General features: G+C 49.7%; 1 protein-coding gene and 1 pseudogene across 4 annotated transcripts in view; one reads left to right on the forward strand and one right to left on the reverse strand.

Moving 5' to 3' along the window:
• Positions 1–20,348, reverse strand: part of TRAPPC9 (trafficking protein particle complex subunit 9) — a 490,667-nt gene that overhangs the window by 422,482 nt on the left and 47,837 nt on the right. For all 4 annotated transcript variants that reach the window (XM_057735071.1, XM_057735068.1, XM_057735069.1 and 1 more), the window contains 2 exons: positions 15,288–15,504; positions 10,048–10,191 (listed from right to left, as the gene is read on the reverse strand). In XM_057735071.1, coding sequence (XP_057591054.1) covers positions 10,048–10,191; positions 15,288–15,504 — 361 coding nt within the window. The remainder of the gene's footprint in view (positions 1–10,047; positions 10,192–15,287; positions 15,505–20,348) is intronic.
• On the forward strand, positions 6,263–6,503 carry LOC130853351 (protein CEBPZOS-like; annotated as a pseudogene).

The following is a 20,348-nucleotide window of genomic DNA, read 5'->3' on the forward strand; positions in this document are numbered from 1 at the left end:
CCCCTTCTCTAGGCCCCGAGGTACTCGGGGTGCAGAAGGGAAACACAGCGGCCTCTTAAGGGGTGGCCGGGGAAGCACTGCCTGCAAGAAAGAGCTGGTCTCCCTCCCCGTACAGCTCCGTGGGGGCACCGCCGGCATCCTGAGCAGGACGGGGCTGTATTAACCTGCGTTACACCTGCATTTTGCTGCCTTGTTCCTTCCTACAAAACACAAAGGACACCTCTTGGTCACGGTTCTACCAGAAACACTCCCACACATTTCCAAACTCTGTGGTGAAGAGTTACTATCTTAATACAAGGTTAATAAAACATTCAGGGGAAAAAAGAGGCTGAGATGAAATAGGGGAGTTTGCTATGACAGACCACGAGTTCCCAAGATCACAGCGGAAGATCATAAAAGCAGGAAGGGACAGGAAATGGGCCCTGATTCGAAGTACAGAGGCTCATGGAGAGAAACGTCTGAAGGTGACGGACGACCCACAGGCCTGGACCTCGGACATGGTGGAGATGCAGAGACTGAGTGATAAAGGATGCTCTGGGAGACTGAGTAGGTAGCAGCTGAAGCCCAGGGGCACTGACAGACTCAAAGGGACAACCCAAAGGAACTCGAAGGGGCTGGGAGTGTAAAGGAAACAAAAGCAGGAAGTGATAATCCTGGCATTTGAACCCCAGGTCTCCCCACCTCCAAAAATGATGCTCAGAGATGAAAGGTAGATGGTAACAAACATAAATTTACCCTTCTACCTAAGGAACCCCCAAAATCTAAAAATCCCTGCTGGGTCTTTTAAGGGAGGGTTAGGGATTGGGCTAGATGGTAACAAGCTTTGGCTTCTTCTACTTTAGCTCTTTCCTGAGTTCAAAATACCGAACCCAGTTTCTCTGGAAACCCCTCCATCCTCCATCCCTCCTTCTTTCCTTCCCCAAGATGAAGAAGGTGACATGTGACAACCGTGTGGATAAGCTTCCCTTTGTACCACCCACAGGTCTGGCACGAAGGGCCCCCTCACCCTACCCAGTCTCCCCTGCTGGCTGCGTCTCCCGCCATCCCCGAACCCCACTGCTTTGTGGGCGTCTTGTTATATGAGACACTGCTCAGCCCAAATACACCGAAAGCATTCAGCTCACTGCTTGCCTGCAATGCCCCACGCCCCACAGCCTTGCGGCCGCAGTCTCACAACCTCCACATAGCTCAGCTCAAAGATCACTTCTTGCACTGCATGTACCCAGCATCATGTCCAGCTCACAGAGATGATCAATAAATACAGAAAGGAGACAAAGAGCCCTCCCGATGTCGTCACCTTCCTCTCTCGTCGCTCATCGTCTGTACAGTATTCCTAGAACCCTTAAAATACACCTTTAGGAGCCTTAAGGGTCTACTACAATTGCACTCACAACTCAAAAACCTATCTACTTTACATGTAAAAACCAAAATTTTTAAAGGAATTGGCAATTCTATATTTTCTTATTCTCTTCACAGTACAATTCACTCTCATTCAAAAAGCATCACATAATCTCAGATCAACAGTTTTCAAAGAGAGAAGAGAAGGAAGAAGCAGGGGAGGAAATGGGAGGAATTATTCCTGTCTAGCCCATCTAAATGTATAACTATGGGCTCACCAAAGAGAAAGCAAAAAAATAAGTTGCTCCCAGTACTAAAACAAGAAGTAAAATGTCAAATATGGTATAAAATAAAAAATAAAATAGGAATGCTTTTTCTCAATGGGGACTGATCACCTGCTTCCTAAAAGGGGACGTGCACTTCAAACCACAAAGTTGAATCTTCACCACTGTGTGCATTTAGCTAATCTGAAGCCACACTTTCCAGAACCCCCTTCCCTGTGTACTCTGAGCTAGAGCGCAATGGGGACCTGGAAGGCATAGGCATGCCCACCGACACTGCTAGGGATGGGCGTGGAGGGTAGCATTCCTCCCTCAGCATCTCCAGCCCCCCAGGCGCTCTGCTTCAGCTTCTCCATCTCCTGGGCCAGGTGACTGCTCCTCCAGGAGCTCCCATCATCAAAGCTGGGGGCTGGGAGGTGCTGAGAAATCGACGTGGTTCCAGTCCCTCCCTGTGGGGTCCAGCTCAGCCTCGCAAGTTCCCGGATCGTCTTGCTTCCTTCCAACCACCTCCCCTTCCCAACCGCCTGTCTGCCTGCCTGCCTGAGGGCTTCAGGACCCGGCAGCACACACAGAAGCAACTGCTCCACAAAACTGTGCAGCCAGCTCTCACACCGTGTACGGTCAAATCGCAGCCATAAAGCACGTGGGTACGTACGTACACATGTGTACAGCGACAGAACCGCTCCTTGACCAGGCTGCTTGGAGCCCTCTTTTTGACTAGGCCCTGTCCTCCCCTCACCTAGGCCAGCGGTAGCAAGAATCCCACTTAATCAGGTTACTGAGAGTCCCCCCACCCTTGATATGCAGTCACCCTCAACATCTGATCAAGTTGCTCACCCCCAACCCCTGATGGCTTAGTCCTCAGCTTGCCTTCAGCGAGAATCCTGTTAGGCCAGTTGTGCCCGAATCCCCCACCCCCATATCTCCTCTGAGTAATTTTCTACCCACTCCCCTCTCCTCTGCTGTTGGCTCTGAACCCCCACTTCTCCTTGGTGTATTCGGAGGGCGCTCGGTCTCTCTTCCCTCCTGCAACAGAGCTGACCCTACTGCAACAGTCGTGAACAGTCCTCCTCGCCATTCTAACAAGCGTCAGGACAGTTCCTCTTTAACGGTATGTGTGTACTACACATGCATGTATACAAGAACCCTAACCGAACAGCAGTTTTCACAGTTTTGTCATGGTTTTCAAACTGGTACGTCTTCCTTTTCCATAAACAAGGTCCTTTGTGCACCAAAGACTGTCATGAAACTTGTTTCCAAGCCAGTGAGTGTTTTTCCCTCCAATGAAATACACACATACCACCCCCTCCCCCCTGCCAGGGGTCAGCAGCACTGTGATATCACGGATTCGCCGTCAGCACTCGACGGCCACCGGCCATGTAGAAGCAGGCAGTCATCTGGCAGTTGAACTAAAACCTCTCTGTCAAGAGGCGTCAGGGCAAGTGGCTCCCCTCCCCCATATCAGGAGCCGAGCGGTCCAGGCCTGTTCTGCCCCGGCTGTGGGACCGGACAGGCCACTTCACTGGGCGGGACCCTGGCGCTCACCTCTGCAAGGGGCCTCACTCTGCTGCGCCCTTCTGCAGCCGGGCAGCGCAGGAGCGCGGGGTGCGGGGGAGGAATGCCAGGACGCCCTCCTCTGGGCCACCATTCCCACAGTACACCTGAGGTGAGGGGCCTGGCAGCAGAAGACCCGGGTCTGCACTGACTGAGTCTCATCCCTCAGCCCAAGCATAGTGACACACCCTCTATTTCATTCACGCAAGTCTTTCCCTAAAAACTCCTTCCCTTCGTCTCCCTCTTCCCTGTGTCCCCCCACACACCTGCTGCACACCTGCTCTTTCTCCAGGGCCAATCTCAAGCACTCATTACCTCCTGATGAAAGTTCCCTCAGCTTCCCCGGAAGACTCAATCTCTTCTCCTGTCTGGGTTTTCCTTAAAACTAAATCCATACAGATCATCTGGCCGGAGGCTATGACAAGGAGTGAGGAGGTGGGGGAGCACGAGGGATTAATCACCTCATCATTCCTATCGGCCATTCAATTTCACTTTTAAAATATGAACCAATGCCACGGTCATCTTAGGTAAAATGTTATTCAAATGCACCTTCGAAACAAGTGTCCTAGCATCCAAACACATGCCCTCCCCAAGGCCCCCTCCAGGAGTATTTCCTGAGTGGTCACTGATGACTGCCACCATCACTCACTCGTTCCACAAATATTTCCTGCACACCTACAACTATTTAGGTGCTGCAAATGTACAGTGAGCCACGCAGCGTCATTGCTTTCTTAGAAAGCATGTTCTAGCTGGGGAGGCCCTGGGGCTCTAGGGACTGGATTAAGGTATGCTTGCTGGGATGGAGAGGACCACAGAAGGAAGAGTCGGCTCCACTCCCAGACTCTTCTCCGCACGACCTAGGGTGGTCACAGCAGCTCCTGTGGCTTCACGCTTCTCCACCCACACCCAGCAGAAAAGAGGAAACCCCTCTCTTCCCAGGCAGCTCAGCCCCTCGCCCCATAACTTAGCCTTGCTGGCCCCGAGGAGCCCAACTCTCCTAGAGGGGCTTCATCAAGAGAGGAAGTGGAGGGTCCACCATAAACACTGCCCGCCCTGAAGAAAAGGCAGGACAAGACTAGAAAACAAAGTGAGGGTGGGGACAGGGAGGCCACCTGCACAGACCCAGCCCAGAACTGAAGGCGGGAAGGCTGGCCACGTAAAAGGCGGGTGAGGGCATTACCGATGACCTGAGACAGGAAAACACCAAAAACCAAAACTCTTGACATATTCAAGAAACCAAAGGACGGCCAATGTGAGTCAAATGTAGTGAGCTTTATACTCTCTGTTAAATTCACACACGCTGGCCTGAGCTAATCCTCTGTAATGTAAAAGGTATTTCTCAGAGTTCCTGCCAGTTTCATATTATGCTAAGGAGAGCTATCATAAAATGTTTAAAACAGATTTTCCTGCTACTTTCAGCTTTAGTTCAGAAACAAGTGAAGCACTTTCAGGAAGTGTCTTGACTCTTTCAAACCTGCTGTGCACCATTCAGGTCTGCGGACGGCACAAGATACGTTTCCCAGTTAGCCACGTATTTATCCTGTGGACTGCGGCCTGGACACTATCTGCCTCCCAAGAAATGAAAATCAAATGAGGCTAGAGATGGGAAAGCCATCAGAAGACTGTAAAAGTCTCACATAAAAGACACACAATTAGTAAACAGGCACACAGAACAAATATCCAACCTTGCAAGTTACCCAGAAATACAAATTAGAACAATAAGGCAACATTCTCTCCATACTGAATTAGCAGCCCTGCTGCTGGTGGTATAATTAAAGCAATCCTTTCAGAAGGCAATTTCCAATATGTTTCCACAGCAAAAAAAAAAGTTCAAAATGGCTGTCCCAGTAATCCCTCTCCTGCTCAAAAAGCCAAAGAGCTGAAGAAGCTCACCATAGCATTCCCAGTAACAGCGAAAATAAACCAAAAATAGAAAGAACGCAAATGAAAGTATTTATTATTAATGCATTCAACAGGATATGAGTACCAAAGTGTGCCACTAACTGGCCACAGTGGCTTTAAGTGGCCACTAATAGGGTTTCTTTCAGATGTGATGAAATGTTTTAAAATTGACTGTGGTGATAGGTGTACATCTCTGTGAATACACTAAAAAACTGAAGTGCACATTATAAACAGGTGAATTGTGTGATCTACAAATTAAATCTCAATAAAGTTATTTTTAAAAAAGCAAAAGCATTTATTATTCATGCATTCAGCCAATACAAGCCACCAGGCGACAGGGACCAAAAACACAGCAAGTCGGACAGAGACCTGCCTTCGCAGAGCTTGCAGCCTGGATGGAGAGCTCGTCGATCAACTAAGCGATGGAAATACAGCGGGCGGAAGTGCTCGGTGGGTGAGCACATACTCCAGAGGAAACACAAGCTAGTCTTGAGGGACCAAGAAAGGCTTCGTAGAAAACAACAGAAGTGGTACCTACACTGAGATGTGAAGGAGGAAAAAACGGTAGGCAAAGTAAGGAAGGAAAATGGACAGGGAGAAGGGATGAGGGAGAGGAAGAGAACAAGAAACCCGGGTGGGCGTACCACACTTCATCCACCCATCAGGCAATGGACACTGATGGATGCCACTTTCACTTCTGGCCTATTATGCGTGATGCTGCTATGAACACAGGTGTAGAAGTTTTTGTGTGGACGTACATTTTCAAACCTCCGGAGTATATACCGAGGAGGGGAAGTGCAGGGCCATATTGCACTACTGTTGCTCACCCACTTTCCTTCCCAAAATCCCAGGCAACAGAATCACACAAACCACTGTACCTAACATTCCCCAAATAAACCAAACCCTCTTAATTCCACCAGAACTGGAGAAAGTGCTCCAACCTGAAGCCATTCCTTCTGCTCAGTCTGGTCTGGCAAATACCAATGTGTTCTTCAAGGTCAAGGTCACCTTCTTCATGGAACATTACTCAAACCATTCTTCCCCCTCTAAAAAGAAATGTCGATTCCCCCGTGATGCTCCTATATCCATTATTTACACACGGAGGCTTAACCATGGCATCCACACCACACCCCACTCTTTGTATGCAAACAACTGGTCCCAGCAGCCCCATGAGTACGCACCTCAGGATGGCCCGTACCATGGGCCCACTGGCAAAGAAGATCTTTAAAGGAGTTTTAGTAGCTGAATTTGTGGCATTTTGGAGTATATTTTTCGTTTAAAAAGATAAACACAAGCTGACATTTCAGGAAAACAACGAGCAAGAAATTCCCCTTCATCTTAGAAGTTTATTATAAATCCATTGAACACCCTGGAATGTACGGAATCACAGAGCAAGATCAACAAAAGTGGCCGAACAGCAAAAATTAGAAATCCAACCATCGATAAAGGTTTGCCCTATTTCATAGTATCAGGCAAGATTAAAACTCCAAAGTTAACACAGATGGATTTTGGAATATTTAAGGTTAAATGTAAATTCTAAATTAAGTCAGATGTTCCATTCTTTGGACGAACTGTGAAGAAACTGAAGGAAGGTTTATTATGTTATAAGTGGAGTTTTGTTTACTACTCAAAATAAAGTGATTCTCCTTAAAAAAAAATCTCCTATAATTCTGAATATACAAACCTTTTAAAATAGATGAAATAGTAAGATATATTTTTTTAATATTTATCACATTTTTTTCTTTTCCCTTATAGTTTATTACAAGATGTTGAGTGTAGTGCCCTGTGCTACACAGTAGGACCTTGTCGTTTATCTAATTTTCCCCCCTTCTTTCCCTTTTGGTAACAATAGGTTTGTCTTTAATGTCTATGAGTCTTTCTGTTTCGTAAGTAAGTTCATTAATATTTATTACATTTTTGGGCTTCCCTGGTGGTGCAGTGGTTAAGAATCCACCTGTCAATGTAGGGGACACGGGTTCAATCTCTGGTCCGGGAAGATCCCACATGCCATGGAGCAACTAAGCCCGTGCGCCACAACTACTGAGCCTGTGCTCTAGAGCCCATGAGCCACAACTATTGAACCCATGTGCACAACTACTGAAGCCTGCATGCCTAGAGCCCGTGCTCTGCAACAAGAGAAGCCACCGCAATGAGAAGCCCGCGCACCACAACAGAGAGTAGCCCCTTCTCACCACAACTACAGAAAGCCCGTGCGCAGCAAAGACCCAACACAGCCGGGCAAGAACCCCCACACTGTGCCGCCTCCACCTGCAAATACCCAGATGGGTTCACATACAAGGAGGAGGCTACTCCTCTCTTCCACAGTTCATTTCAATGCAGTGATATTTAGAAACGCTAATTATCAACTCTGTGAATGGTACCATGAGCTCTCCAGAAGAAAGGTCACCCAATCAATTACAGTATCTATCATTAAAATAATAACAAACTACCACACAATTTGTAACATCCTAGTTGTACAAATGAGAAAATGAAGGCCCAGGAAGAATTTAATTACTGCTCTGAGGTTATGGTAATTAGAGGTCGGGTGAGTGGAAGGAACCCTCGGTCCTTCTGACTTCAGTCCTGTTCTCAGAAGACTCCAATTAAAAATATACCGCTACACACAGGCCCATATGAGACAGTGGTTTGTTCAACAGGGTCAAATGTCCCAAGTTTCTCTCCTTCTAGACCCAGTGTCTTCAGATCACTCATTAACATGACCTCAAATACCAGCAAGTTCCCTCTCTCCTGGGGCTTCTGCAGGGAAGACAGGTCGACTAAACACACACCGGCTCTGTCGCTGCATCGTGAGACGTGCAGGAGGGGAGAGACCCAACAGCAGGAGGACGGGTGCCCTGGGACCTGTGAAAGGCAGCCAAGAGGACGCACAGACCCAGGGGCGTTTGCAGACGAGGAGCAGGGAGCAGGGAAGGGGTGAGAGCAATTGCAGGCCCTCTGCAGGAAGATGTGAATTTGTGAGAAAAAAGTCCAGGATGAGGCAGGTGAGGCAGGGAGGTGGAAGCAGCTCAGCGAAGGGATGTGGGGCCGCCTCACCACAGCTCACAGTTGTGTGACTCTTCCCTATGGGGCAGTGGTCGTACACAGAGAGAGAACAGAACTGGGAGCGAATGGGCGAGGAGCCAGAGCCCTGGACCTGGAGGCACGCAGAACCCTAGGCTTCACGTGAGCGGAGTCGGCTCAGCCTGGACGCTGTTCCAGGCACTGCATCTTCAGAGCTGCCGGGCCACGGGGAGGCCTCAGAAATCGCAGGGGCCGAGGGGAAGGGGGAGCGGCACCCCCAACAAGCAAACATCCAACACCGCGAGCAACAGAGAGGCCCAGCTGCGTCGGCCTCCCGGACCCCAGGGGCCCTGCCTCGGTCCATCCCGCCGCCACTTCAAAGAGGCTGGAGTGCAGGTTCTACTCGCAGCCCACTCTGCAGCAGCACAAAGACACACACGACCCACGAGCAACACTCCGACGGGCAGCTGTCCTCGCAGGGACTCCCTTGGGCCACCTAAGTCCTAAAGGGAAAACGATAGCTACCCCACACAGAGACAGGGACAGTGGTAAGAGCTGGAAGAACCTGAGAAAGAGAGAGCTACAGGAGCTCAGGGAAGGAGAGCTCATCACTGACCGCGATGGCTGTGGGAGCGTGGTCCCTCTGTAAGGATGTAAGGACATAGCAGTGCCCACTTGGCAGACGCCAGGATGTTGGGGGAGAGGTGCAGTGGCTGAGCCATCTGAGGTCTCGCTGGGACCCCTGCAAGAGAGGGCAGCACGGTTGTAGACAATGACGTGCCACCCAGGACAGAAAGGCTGATTCCCTGGGGAGGGAGTGCTGCCCTCTCCAGAAACTGCTCTCAGCTGGGGACGGCCCCACCATGACCACGCCCCCTCCCTGGGAGCAGCACACATCAGCGCCGGGGGGTGTGATTACAGAGACCCGGGTCCTCACCACACAGCGGGGCCATCCTGGCTCCAGAGGCCCCACTGAGGCCTCATCCCTGCGGCACTGGGCATCCTCTCCACACAGTGTCCTCCACAGAAGACAGCGACCTCGCCACGCGAACCTGCACGACTGGTCAGTGACGGGGCAGAAGGCCCGGCCTGAGGGATGGTGCAGGACAGCTCCGGGGCCACTCCGGCCCAGAGCTCCCAGGGGTCACCCAGGCCTCTGCTGATTCTGCGCCGAGGCCCAGCTTCTCTCTACCTCGCCCGACCCGACCTGCCTCCTTCTCTTCCTCCCAGTGGGGATCGATCCCAAGAACACCTCTAATAAACGTCCCGCACAGGCGGCACATCCGAGAGCACGTCCCAGGGGACCCGCCGCACACACTGAACCAGCACAGACAGGGCACTGTGATGCAGGGGCAGCAGAGGGCTGATTTCCAAGTGCCTGTGGGGCAGCCAGGCAGCAGGAGAACACCTGGGCTGGGAGTAAAGGGATTGTGACTGAAACCCAAAAAACACGTGACACCCAGGAACAGCATGGGTAAGAGAAAATGACGGCGCAAAGGACCCAGAAGAAAGTGGCCCTGATGTGTGGGCAAAGGTACGCGCGATCCCTCCAAAGTCATGGCGGACGCCGCGCGAGGGGAGCAGCGACCAGAGGGCCACACAGGTGCGGGGTTCTGGTCTTGTGTCCGATCTGGGGGCCAGGTGCCACGCGGGCACTTTGTGAAAACTCACTGCACGGTGCTCTTGTGAATCATGCACTTCTGCACATAAAGGTTACACTTTGACATTTACATTTTATAAAACGTAGGCAAGGGGAGCCCACGCCAGAGGCTGAGAGCAGCAAAGAGGGCCGTAGCGTGGGGCGAGACAGGCCCTGGGGAGGAGACAGCGTGGAGGACAGGGAGCCGGCGACACCACTCCCCCCATCCTGGGGCTCTGTGGACGGGGGCCAGCGCCAAGAGTGCACTCATTCACGTTTCCAGGGAAAAAACTGGCGTTTGAATCCACTCACCTTGATCTGACAAGAAATCCAGCATGGTCTGCAGCAGGAAGGACAAGTGCCTGACAGACAGAGCAGGGTTCCCCATCCTCCGGGATGCGTAGACCAACTCGTGAAGCAGACGCATCTGGACGGCAGCCCAGCCTCGGTGAGTGCCTGCGACGGAAGCCACACAGCATCAGCGCAGGGCCAACACGTAAGCCCCCTGGAGCCACAGCTAACGTGTAACAGCGGGGATTTCAAGACATGCCTCAACCACCAGCTCAAAGGCATTTGCCCTGTGTTTATCCCAGAGAAGAACACAAGTGATACATGTGTTCACACATTTAAAAAAAAAAGTTTTAGGTTATATTTTCTCTCCTCTCTAAAGATACAATTTTAAAAATAACCCACTATGAAATAATTACGATAAGGTTAGAACAAAAGATTGTTTTCAATGGCATGTATTTCGGTTATAGCCTACTTTTTTTTCAAGAAAATACTGATATTCAAGGAGCCTTCCTAACCAACAACCAAGGACATAAAATTTAAAAGCACAGCATTTCTCTAAAGCATAAGAACAGAAAAGAAGAAAGCTAAATTAGAAAAGGTTACCAACAAACTTGTGGCCGCTCCCTCCAAAGTAAGAGCTTGTTTGACATTAGAGGTGGAAGAAATCGGTTGCACAGCCACTGAAAAGTATCTCTTTAAGATCACAGGATTTTAGAATTTATTATTTTGGCAACAGTTACTGCTTTTAAATGTTTTCCACCTTAAAATCCTTCATGAAGAAGACATGGTAACAGGAGTCAAAAACAGTTACTACCCAGTGCTGTGTGTCCAGGGGTCCTGTGGGGTTGGGAGAAAGGATTTACGGCTCCAACCGAAGGACTCCTCTTCTCATGGCCCTATATCAACTCTTCCACTGACCGCCCTACAAGGCTGACCAGTCCCTTTTGTGAGCTTCCACTGAATCCTGCACAAATCTTGTCCCACAGGCGTTATCTGCCAGGTATAGTGAGGCACCTGTAAGCTCGTGTCTTTGCTTCTTCCATCAGTCCTTAATTTCCTTGAGAGCCAGGATGGTGTCTTATTCCCCCAAGTATCCTTACTGCCTAGTAAGATGCTTGATACACAGCTTGACCAGCTCGTGGGTCAAGTTCAAAGCCCGATGAAAGAAAAGGCCCCTATTTTTCAGACATGCCTACTTGAGTATATAGGGTAAAATGACATGATTTCTGGGATTTGCTGTAAAACACTTCAACAAAGAACAAAAAGAAGAAAAAGAAAGGTATGAATAAAGCAGATATGGCAAAATCTTATTAATCACTTAATCTGGGTGACAGGCTCATTGTACTATTCTAATTTGTGTATATTTAAATTATTTCCTAATAATTTTTAAACTATTAATTGAACAACATTTACTAATAATTACGAACAGAAATTCTTAGAGCTGACCAAACCTAACCACACATGAAAACCTTGATATCCTAGTAGTCTTATCTTATAGAAATCTTTTCACACAAGGACAGGAAAGGAGGGGAGGACAAGTCCCTGCAGTATTTCCAGGTTGTAAAAAGCCCAAAGGCTGAAATGAAGTAGGAGATTCTGAAAAGGATGATGAGGCTGAAATCAACATCATGCCTAACCTAGCCAGGAAGTGTAAATGTCCCGCCTAACTAACCTCCACCCCACCATACCAAGAACGCGGCACACAGACAGGGATCCAGCTTCTACGACAGGCAGTTACGATAAGACCGAGTATAAATTTTCTTAACACCAAATAGTGTAAAAGTCACAATTTCTATGAGATTCAAATTGCTCCTCCTATCAAATCTGAATCTTTTTATTAAGACAGATCTGCAGTATATGAGCCTGTGATAAAATTTTCAACACACTTCTACGCAAAAAGTTCACCAATGTGAGAGTTCATTACATCAACTACTGCCTTTCAGCAAACTCACATGCCTTGCCACTCTCTTTGGTAAGAATTCCTGAGGAAAATTTAATCCCCTGTTCAGGAAAAGGCTGAGCAAAAGGTATGATCAAAAAACCTTCATGTACAGGAGCACAAGTAAGATGAAGACGGTAATCAGCAGCCTGCCAAGCCGGCACGTACACAGCACACTGTGTGTCCCTGCCTTGGCTTTCCAGAACCAGCCGGGGAAAACGTTCACGTCCAGAAAGAGACAGAAATACATTTCAGGTCCTGCCAATACAGACAATTTGCCTTTTATCCACAGTTACAGGGTTTTAGTAAACTGCCATTTAATTCTCTGAAAATTGTTTAAAGTGGTCCAGACCGACAGTGGAGATAGGGTTTAAAGTAACTTTTATTTCTCATTAAAAATACAGCCAGCTGACATTTATCATTTTTACTTTATCTGATCTCTTGCCTTACCTCCCCAACCTCTTTCACAAAATGATGGTAACTGTCCCCTCCCGAAACAGAAGGTTACGTAAAAAGTGACAAATCACAGGGAGGTGCGCTTGTTTCATTTTTCAAAAGAAACATTTCCTTCACGTGATTTAAAAATTAAGAACAAGAAACTATTCAATAAATGGCAACAAACACATGTCATCCCAGCTGCTTGTCAGGTTTGGGCCCACGTTACGGGTATTTATGGGGACACCTGCCCTGTGCCAGCCAGGGACACAGGGAGGGCAGGGTCTCTGTTCTCACGGGGCACAGAGCCGAGCGGGGGAGGCGGGTGCTAAATCACCGCTCAGCCTATTTACGCACTTACAAATTATGGGAAATGCTATTAAAACAGAGGAGTCAATGAAAGAGGCAAATAAGAGGATTGCATTTAGGCAGAGATGGCAGGGGACCTCCTGAAGAGCTGACACTCATTGCAGACCTGAAGGACACCTGGGGTGCGGCAGGTGGCGGGCAGGGAGGAGTGTTCCTGAGGGAGGGGGAGTTGGGAGGAGACCTGGCAGTGGACTCTTGGACAGTGTATACAACTGCCCAGCACAGGAAGAACAGGTGAAGACCATCCTAGTGTAACTGCAGAAGCCCAGGAGGCTTGCGTTTACTCTGGAGCCAGCCTGCAGTTATGTTCGAGGGATACAAATGGAGCCACTGGAAAGCAAGTGCGACCTTTCCTGACATCTCTCAGATGTGCACCTGGAACCTCAATACCCCTTCCCATCTCTCTACAGAGCAACAGTGTGACCACTGGAAAAACCCTCTTCCCAGACACTAACTCGCCCTATGAAATTTCTCCCGAACATGGCCTGAAGGAGCCTGGAGGCTTAACTGTCCCCTCCACAGGCCTCTTCTCATCTCTCACACCAGCAGCTCTCAGCTGTTCAGATGTAAACCCCACAAGCTTCTAGGGCCTGTGCAGCTATTTTGCCCTTAACTCCAACCACGGCTACCAGGGCCAGGGCAGGGGGCCACCCCAGCTGCGGGGCCAGGCCTGATGCGCTGGCTTTCAGGGCACTTTATTCCAGCCTCCGTGTGGCCTCGGAGGGAGGGACAGAATTGGACCTCGCCTAACAGTATCTTCTGAGCCCTATCCTAGCATCTTCTAGGGACTGACTCACTCAGTCCTTACAACAACCTCCCCATGAAACAGATAAAAGTAGCCTCCCCATTGTACGGATAAGGAACAGGACTTGACGGAGAGCACGCAGCTAGTCAGTAATCGTGTTGCCCTCTCAGTAGCTGTTAGACCTCAGGAATAACATTTAACCTCCCCCAGGCTCTGTTCCCTCAAGTGCTGCAGGGGGCTCATGGCACCCATGTGCCAAGCCGTGAGAAATGATGTTACAGACATGAAACCGTTCACCCTGAGGCCACAAGCAGCCTAAGGCAAGTGCAAGTCCAAGGTGTGCTGCGAGAAAGACCATGTGAAGTAGACAAGCCGCTCAGTCACCTGACCCCCCCAGCCCTGAGCCAGGGACACAGCTGGGCCTGGGCAGCAGGCTCTGGGTTCTGGGCCTCACCTGCACCCAGGGCAGTGCCTTTGTGCAGGCCACACCCTCAGGCAGGGACCCCACCGAGCAAGGACGTTGCTCTGTATTTGTCACTTAAAATACTGGGAAGTATAAGGATGACTTTTTAAATAAATGAAGATATCCTTGACTTCAAGATGCACTGTAAAGCTACAAAAATCAAGGCAGTGTGGTAATGGCAAAAAAACCCACAGAGAGTAAATCCTAACGTAACTGTGGGTTCTGGGTGGTGGTGAAGTCAGTGCAGATTCATCCACTGTCACAAATGCACCGTCTGGTGGGGCTGTTGATGATGGGGAGGTGGGGGTTGGGGAGCGCCTAGGTAAATGGGCGTATTGGTGAAACCACTCCCCGTGACTCGTGTGTGAACACACGGAGACACCCTGTCGCGCCAGCACCACCGGGCGACCCCTGGGGCTCTTTTGCTGTCGTCCCACCTTTCGCTCAGTGCTGAGTAGAAAATCGAGGAGGGAAAGCTGCCAGAAGAGCACGTGGGGGTGTTGCCTTTTAGCTCCCGGCCCCCCCATCCTTAAAGTAAACCCCGGGCACATAGCACGCCTCTGAGAGTGCTGTCCAGTCTACATGCTCTGTCCTCTCCTCCAAGAAGCAGAAAGGTGCTCACAGCTAGACTGTGCAGGGCTACAGAGCCCGGGATGCAGAAAGGGCCTCCCTGAACACGGGCGCTCACTCCATGGAGACAAGAAAGTAAATGCAGACCAGTGAGGAGCCAGGAGCCTAGCCCCCTGCAGGCCTTGCGGTCTCTTCGCTGCTTTCCTCACTTGGCTGTGTCCCGGGAGAGCTCCCTGCGCAACACCAGACAGATGCAAGGGCAACGGCCAACGTGACCTGCATCCCGAATCCCTCATTCTGACTCGTCTGACCTTGGCTCCCCAAATCCAGCCCCTCCCGAAACGCGCATCACACCTGTCCAACAGCCTCCCTCTCAGGATCCCCTTCCTCTCTCCATTAGCAACAAGAGCTCCCAGCAGAAACGTGACCAAGCAGAGCCCACCCTCCCCTCTGGACCCCAATTTCCCATCTGTAAAGAGAGGGTAGGAGCTAGATCAGTCTTCTCAGAATCAAGTGAGACTCTTCCAAGCACACATACCAGGGCCTCACTGCGCACATCCTCCCCGCCACCCAAGAGGTGACAGGCTCAGAGCCCAGGGCAGAGAGCACACGCAGAGGGGCAGCCACAGGACCCACCAGCAGTTCATCTTGAACCCACACCAGTCACCGTGTCCGACAGGCAGAGCAGGGCTCACGCCACGCACCATTAACTGGACTGAGGCAGCTTTCGGCTCTCGTACCTTTGCTGAAGTCCTGCGGATCCAGCGACAGGCTGTAGCCGGGAAGTGTCTCGAGGAGGAGTTTGTAGCAGGCCCTCCAGCCAGGCTCTGAGATGCTCGGCGCCACGCACTGCATGGCGGCCACGCGCTTGAAGAAGGCGGACTTGCGGTGGAAGCCGATCAGCTCATAGAGCTCGGAGAGGATGCTGTAGCGCTGGATCTTCTCCTCCTCGGAGAGCTGGGCACAGGGGAGTAAAAGCGGGTGAGAGAGTCGCACACAGAGAAGCTTCTCGTAAAACACAGGCCCAGGGAAACACAAAGGGAAAGGGAAGCCGAGTTAGCACCCTGACAGGGCAGGACCCAGAGAAGCACGGACACAGTCTACGTGGAGCTCCGAGGCCTCCTCTGAGCCTCTGTTGCTCCACGCTCACCCTGTCCTTTGCTAAGAAGGCCTGTATTCTCTGGAACAACGGTATTTGCTACTCAGCACATAAGATGCAGAGAAGGGAAAGAGAAAGGGAAAGACACTGGCATTTGGGCGGGAACGTTCATCAAATGCATAACTTCCCAAAACACAAAATATATAGAACCAGGTAACCAGGTAGCTAGACAATGAATCGTTAATAATAACCACACCTAACTTGGACTTAAATTAAGACTTCATGGCTTACAAAAAGTTTTTTTCATCCACGACCCAACCATATTGTCCCAACCACTCTATGATGTAGTAATGACTTGTGTTTCTTAAGCACGACTACATGCCAGCAATGTAACTACTAGGCAAACAGCTTAGAATTTTTAAAAGCAGTAAATGTCTGTGATATAGTCTATGTACACATTTATTTCCTTTCGGCCTCATTCTAAAAGAGGATCTAAATCAATTTTTTAAACACAATTTAACAACAACATAAAAAAGACAAAAATGACGGTGAAGAGAAAATGGGGATTTAATACTTAAATGAAACGAGGGGCAGGTTAAGTCACAAAAACGCATGTCATGAGGTCGGGTAATTAATAGAGGCCGACCACAGAGTCAGGTCTAAGATCCCTGGCAGCTGAAGCAAAAAGAAAAAGATGATGAGCTGCAGGAGCCACAATGCCCATGGGTTAAAGGGCTGCATCAGCTGCTGGCATGTCCCGTGCGGGAAAATCGAAACATCCGTCTCACCATCGTGCGTGATTCTCAGACCCCCGTGCTAAACGCAACAAGCACGCGCCCGCGCCCCGGCCTCTGCCTTGCCTTTCCCATCAGCCCTCTCCCTCTCCTGTCACTGTACGGGGCTGTAAACCCAGGCCTGAAGCTCCAGCTGAAGGAGGGAGGCAGCCCCATGCCTCAGCCTGGCAGGCAGCTCACCCAGCAGGGGCCCCCAGGCCTGCCCATTTCTCTGCTGCGTTGACTTCCCACCAACAGAGATTCCTTCCTACACGGGTCCCCACAAAACTCCTCTCTCCTAAGTACAAGGACATCAAGCCATATTCCTGACTCCTGTTCAACCAGAAATTTTTCAGCTCCCTTTTGGAAAAAGCTCCTCTTTTTCTTTCTCCAGTAAAAAACTTGACTTTCCTCCCTTCCCATTCAACCGTTTCTTTCTTTGTGAGACCATACCACCCTGAGAGCCAGGCACCCTGCCGGCTAGGACCAAGATATTTCCCTCTAACCTGGGCTGTGTCCTCACACCTTCCTCTTCTATCTCAGAAAGCCTTTCCCGAATCTCCTGTCCCTCCGATTCTGACCTTAAACTGATAAGGTTCCGAGGTTACCATTATTATGTGCGTATCTACTGGGCATTTGCTAGGTTTCCTTAGCAACAGCTTCATTAAGGAACTGCATCAAGAAGTTTAAAGAGGCTATTCTTACATCTGAGCCGAATAGCCCATAGAAAATGTAAATGGCTTTGAAGAGAAAATTAACCAGAGACAAAGAGGCCGCAGGTTCTGAGCAATGGTGTGAAGCGCCAAAACACTGTCAACGGCTCAGTCACCTGAACATCAGGTCTGCAGGAGGCGCCCACCCGGCCATGGGCTGAATGTACACTGGTGCTAGAGCATGGTCCCAACAGCTGGTAAAGTATTCGGCTTTCTCTAGTTTTCAAAACAATTCCTTACTACCTCTTTCTCTTATGGTCATTTACATTTCCTACTAATGAAGAAAATGAATTTCAGTCATCTGGGTTGTTTGGGGGGAAGCTACATGATGCAGTTCACAGAGCTCGGACTTTGGAGCCACAGCAAACTAGGTCCGAAGACCAGAGGTGGCCTTTACAAGGCAAACACCCTGGCCTCGACTTCCTCATCGCTAAAACTGGCTTCAGTAAAACTGCTGAGCACAGTTGCCGTGACGATTATGGCCAAGATGTGTCTACCCCTAGGTAAGTGCGCACAACAAGCCCGCTGCTTGTTAGCAGTAAGTATCATCAACGGGTTTCAGTCTACCTGATAGCAGATGCTTTGCCTTTCTGTCTTCGTCTGGTAGCAGAACTTGTTTTCCTGAGATTAATACCAGCAGAGCTGCCCCGACTAGAAAATTCCCCAGCTCTGCAGGGCAAGGCATGTTCTTTTCCTCTACAGAGCTGATCACAGCTTGTAGTCATTTGTTTTTACATTTTTCTATTTAGCACCTGTGTGCCCCTCCGGACTTTTTGCTCAAGCGGCACAGGACCCTGTCTGTTTGGCTGCCCGCTGAATATTCTCGGACTACGAGACAGCAGGTCCAGGGCCTAGCATCCAGCCTCCAGTACAGAACGTAGAGAAGGAAAAGCCCAAATGCGCATGCTTTCCCGAGGCCCCTACACCCCAAATTATGGTCTGATTGGGACAAATTACAAAATCTTCTTTACCCTGAGGCTCCATTTCTGTCAATAGGAATAAACCCACTTAGCACACAGAGTTACAAAGATTAAAGGAAATAACCAAATTCACAGCCTAGTCAAGTGCCTGCTAGTGGTTCCTCAGCAAACATGAGCTACTTTATTGCTCTGACACATCACCAGTGGGGCAGACAGTGAACACTTTCTAAGTGCCAAGCCGTGTGCAAAGCGCTCTACATGTGTTATACTATGTACAACTTACAACAAATCCAGGAAGAAGCAATTATTATCATTCCCATTTTACAGATTCGCGAACAGGCTAAGGGAGGTTATATTCCAGTCCAAAGTCACACGGAGAGGAAACTCAATTGAAATGTGAATCTGGGCTGCCAAGGTTCTCGCTCTTTCTCTCACTTCTACCTGACCACTTGCCTGTGAAATCTACGTGTCCGATAACAAATCTGCTCTTAAATACAATGCGCACAGCCGTCTGTCAATGCTAATTACCGATAACAAATCTGCTCTTAAATACAATGCGCACAGCCGTCTGTCAATGCTAATTACCAGAAACTACTCTCTTAAACAACTAAAGACAAGACAGATAGATCCATGTTCCTGCTCACAGCGAGGAGGGTTCTGCCTTAAATGTTTCAGAAACGTGCAGAAACCCTTCCCAACATCACCAGATCCAAACGTACTCTTCTTCAATGTCTACATTTGCACAGGGCTTCTTAAGGCAGATGGCACCTGCAATAATTCCATTTCAGTTCCTTTCAAAGTTTCCACACTAGCCAAAATCAGTTCCAGAATAGATGCAATGCATCGACCCTACAATGGAACACACTGGATCAAGAACTAAAAGCTTGGGGCTTCCCTAGTGGCACAGTGGTTAAAAATCCGCCTGCCAATGCAGGGGACACAGGTTTGATCCCTGGTCTGGGAAGATCCCACATGCCATGGAGCAACCAAGCCCGTGTGCCACAACTACTGAGCTTGAGTGCCACAAATACGGAAGCCCTCACCCCTAGAGCCCGTGCTCCACAATAGGAGAAGCCGCCACAATGGGAAGCCTGCACGCTGCTACAAAGCTGCAACTAGAGAAAGCCCGTGTGCAGCAACAAAAACCCAATGCAGCCAATAAATAAATAAATAAAACCAAAAGCTTGTCCTGGTTCAGAAAAACTACAGATCCCTCTTCGTTACTGTCATTATAAAATCCTACCAGGACTCATTATTTTGCTGTCTGCTCATCTGGCAACAGACATGGAGATGAGGCAACTCCAGCAGAGCGCTGAGCTGGGGAGAACCCAAAAGGCCCCACGTCAGGACTTCCCTGGTGGTCCAGTGGGTAGGACTCCAAGCTACCAATGCAGGGGGCCCGGGTTCAATCCCTGGTCGGGAACTAGATCCCACGTGCATGCCACAACTAAAAGATGCCGCAATGAGGATGTGACATGCAGCAACAAAAATCCCGTGTGCCGCAACTAAGACTCGGCACAGTCAAATAAATATTAAAAAAAAAAAAAAAAAAGTCACACCTGCTGCAGCAAGGCGGGCTGCTTGCCCTCCGCACAGCTCTGCTGACCTCTAGTGTTCTACGAAGACCAGGCCAACAGAAGGGCTGTTCCCAACAGCTGCAAATTCCCATGCATTAAATAAAAGCATTTTATTGTATAAAATATGTTGTGTGTATATATACCCACCTGTGAAAACAGCTTCACCAAAAGCCCAAATGTTCAACATTAATCTGCAAAGGCAACTCGGGTCCATAAGGGCAAGTCTTAGAACACTTAAGTCTTCCAAGTCCTCCCCACACCCGACCCTCCGCCAAACTGCCTGCAGGGGAATGTCCATTTAAAAACACTCCCCACCCCCACCCCAGCCTCCCCTGGGCCATGACAGATGTCCCTCCACGCCCTCTGGCCGGAGTGTAAGAGCAACTGCTGAGTATCTCTGCAGAGCTGCACTAGAAAGTATCTGAGCTAAACCACCCCTTCTGATCGCCATGAGTTTGTTATTCCATCATTTTACAGATGAAAATATCGAGATGTGGAGGGGCTTTGCTCAGGGCCACGCAGCTAACAGGTGGCACGGTGGGGTCTGCGCACAAGCCCGTGACTCTACTCCCCAGTCCAGCCTGACGCCCCAGCCAGGATCCCCACACCCGCAGGGCTCTCCCGCACCCGCCTGACAAGTCCACGTTCCTTCACTTTCACTCACAACCTACAACAGGTCTGCCTTTTAAGCATCTCTTCCGTCCACTTCCAGCTCCCCA

This window comes from Hippopotamus amphibius, chromosome 5, assembly GCF_030028045.1.
Source record: "Hippopotamus amphibius kiboko isolate mHipAmp2 chromosome 5, mHipAmp2.hap2, whole genome shotgun sequence".
NCBI lineage: Eukaryota > Metazoa > Chordata > Mammalia > Artiodactyla > Hippopotamidae > Hippopotamus > Hippopotamus amphibius.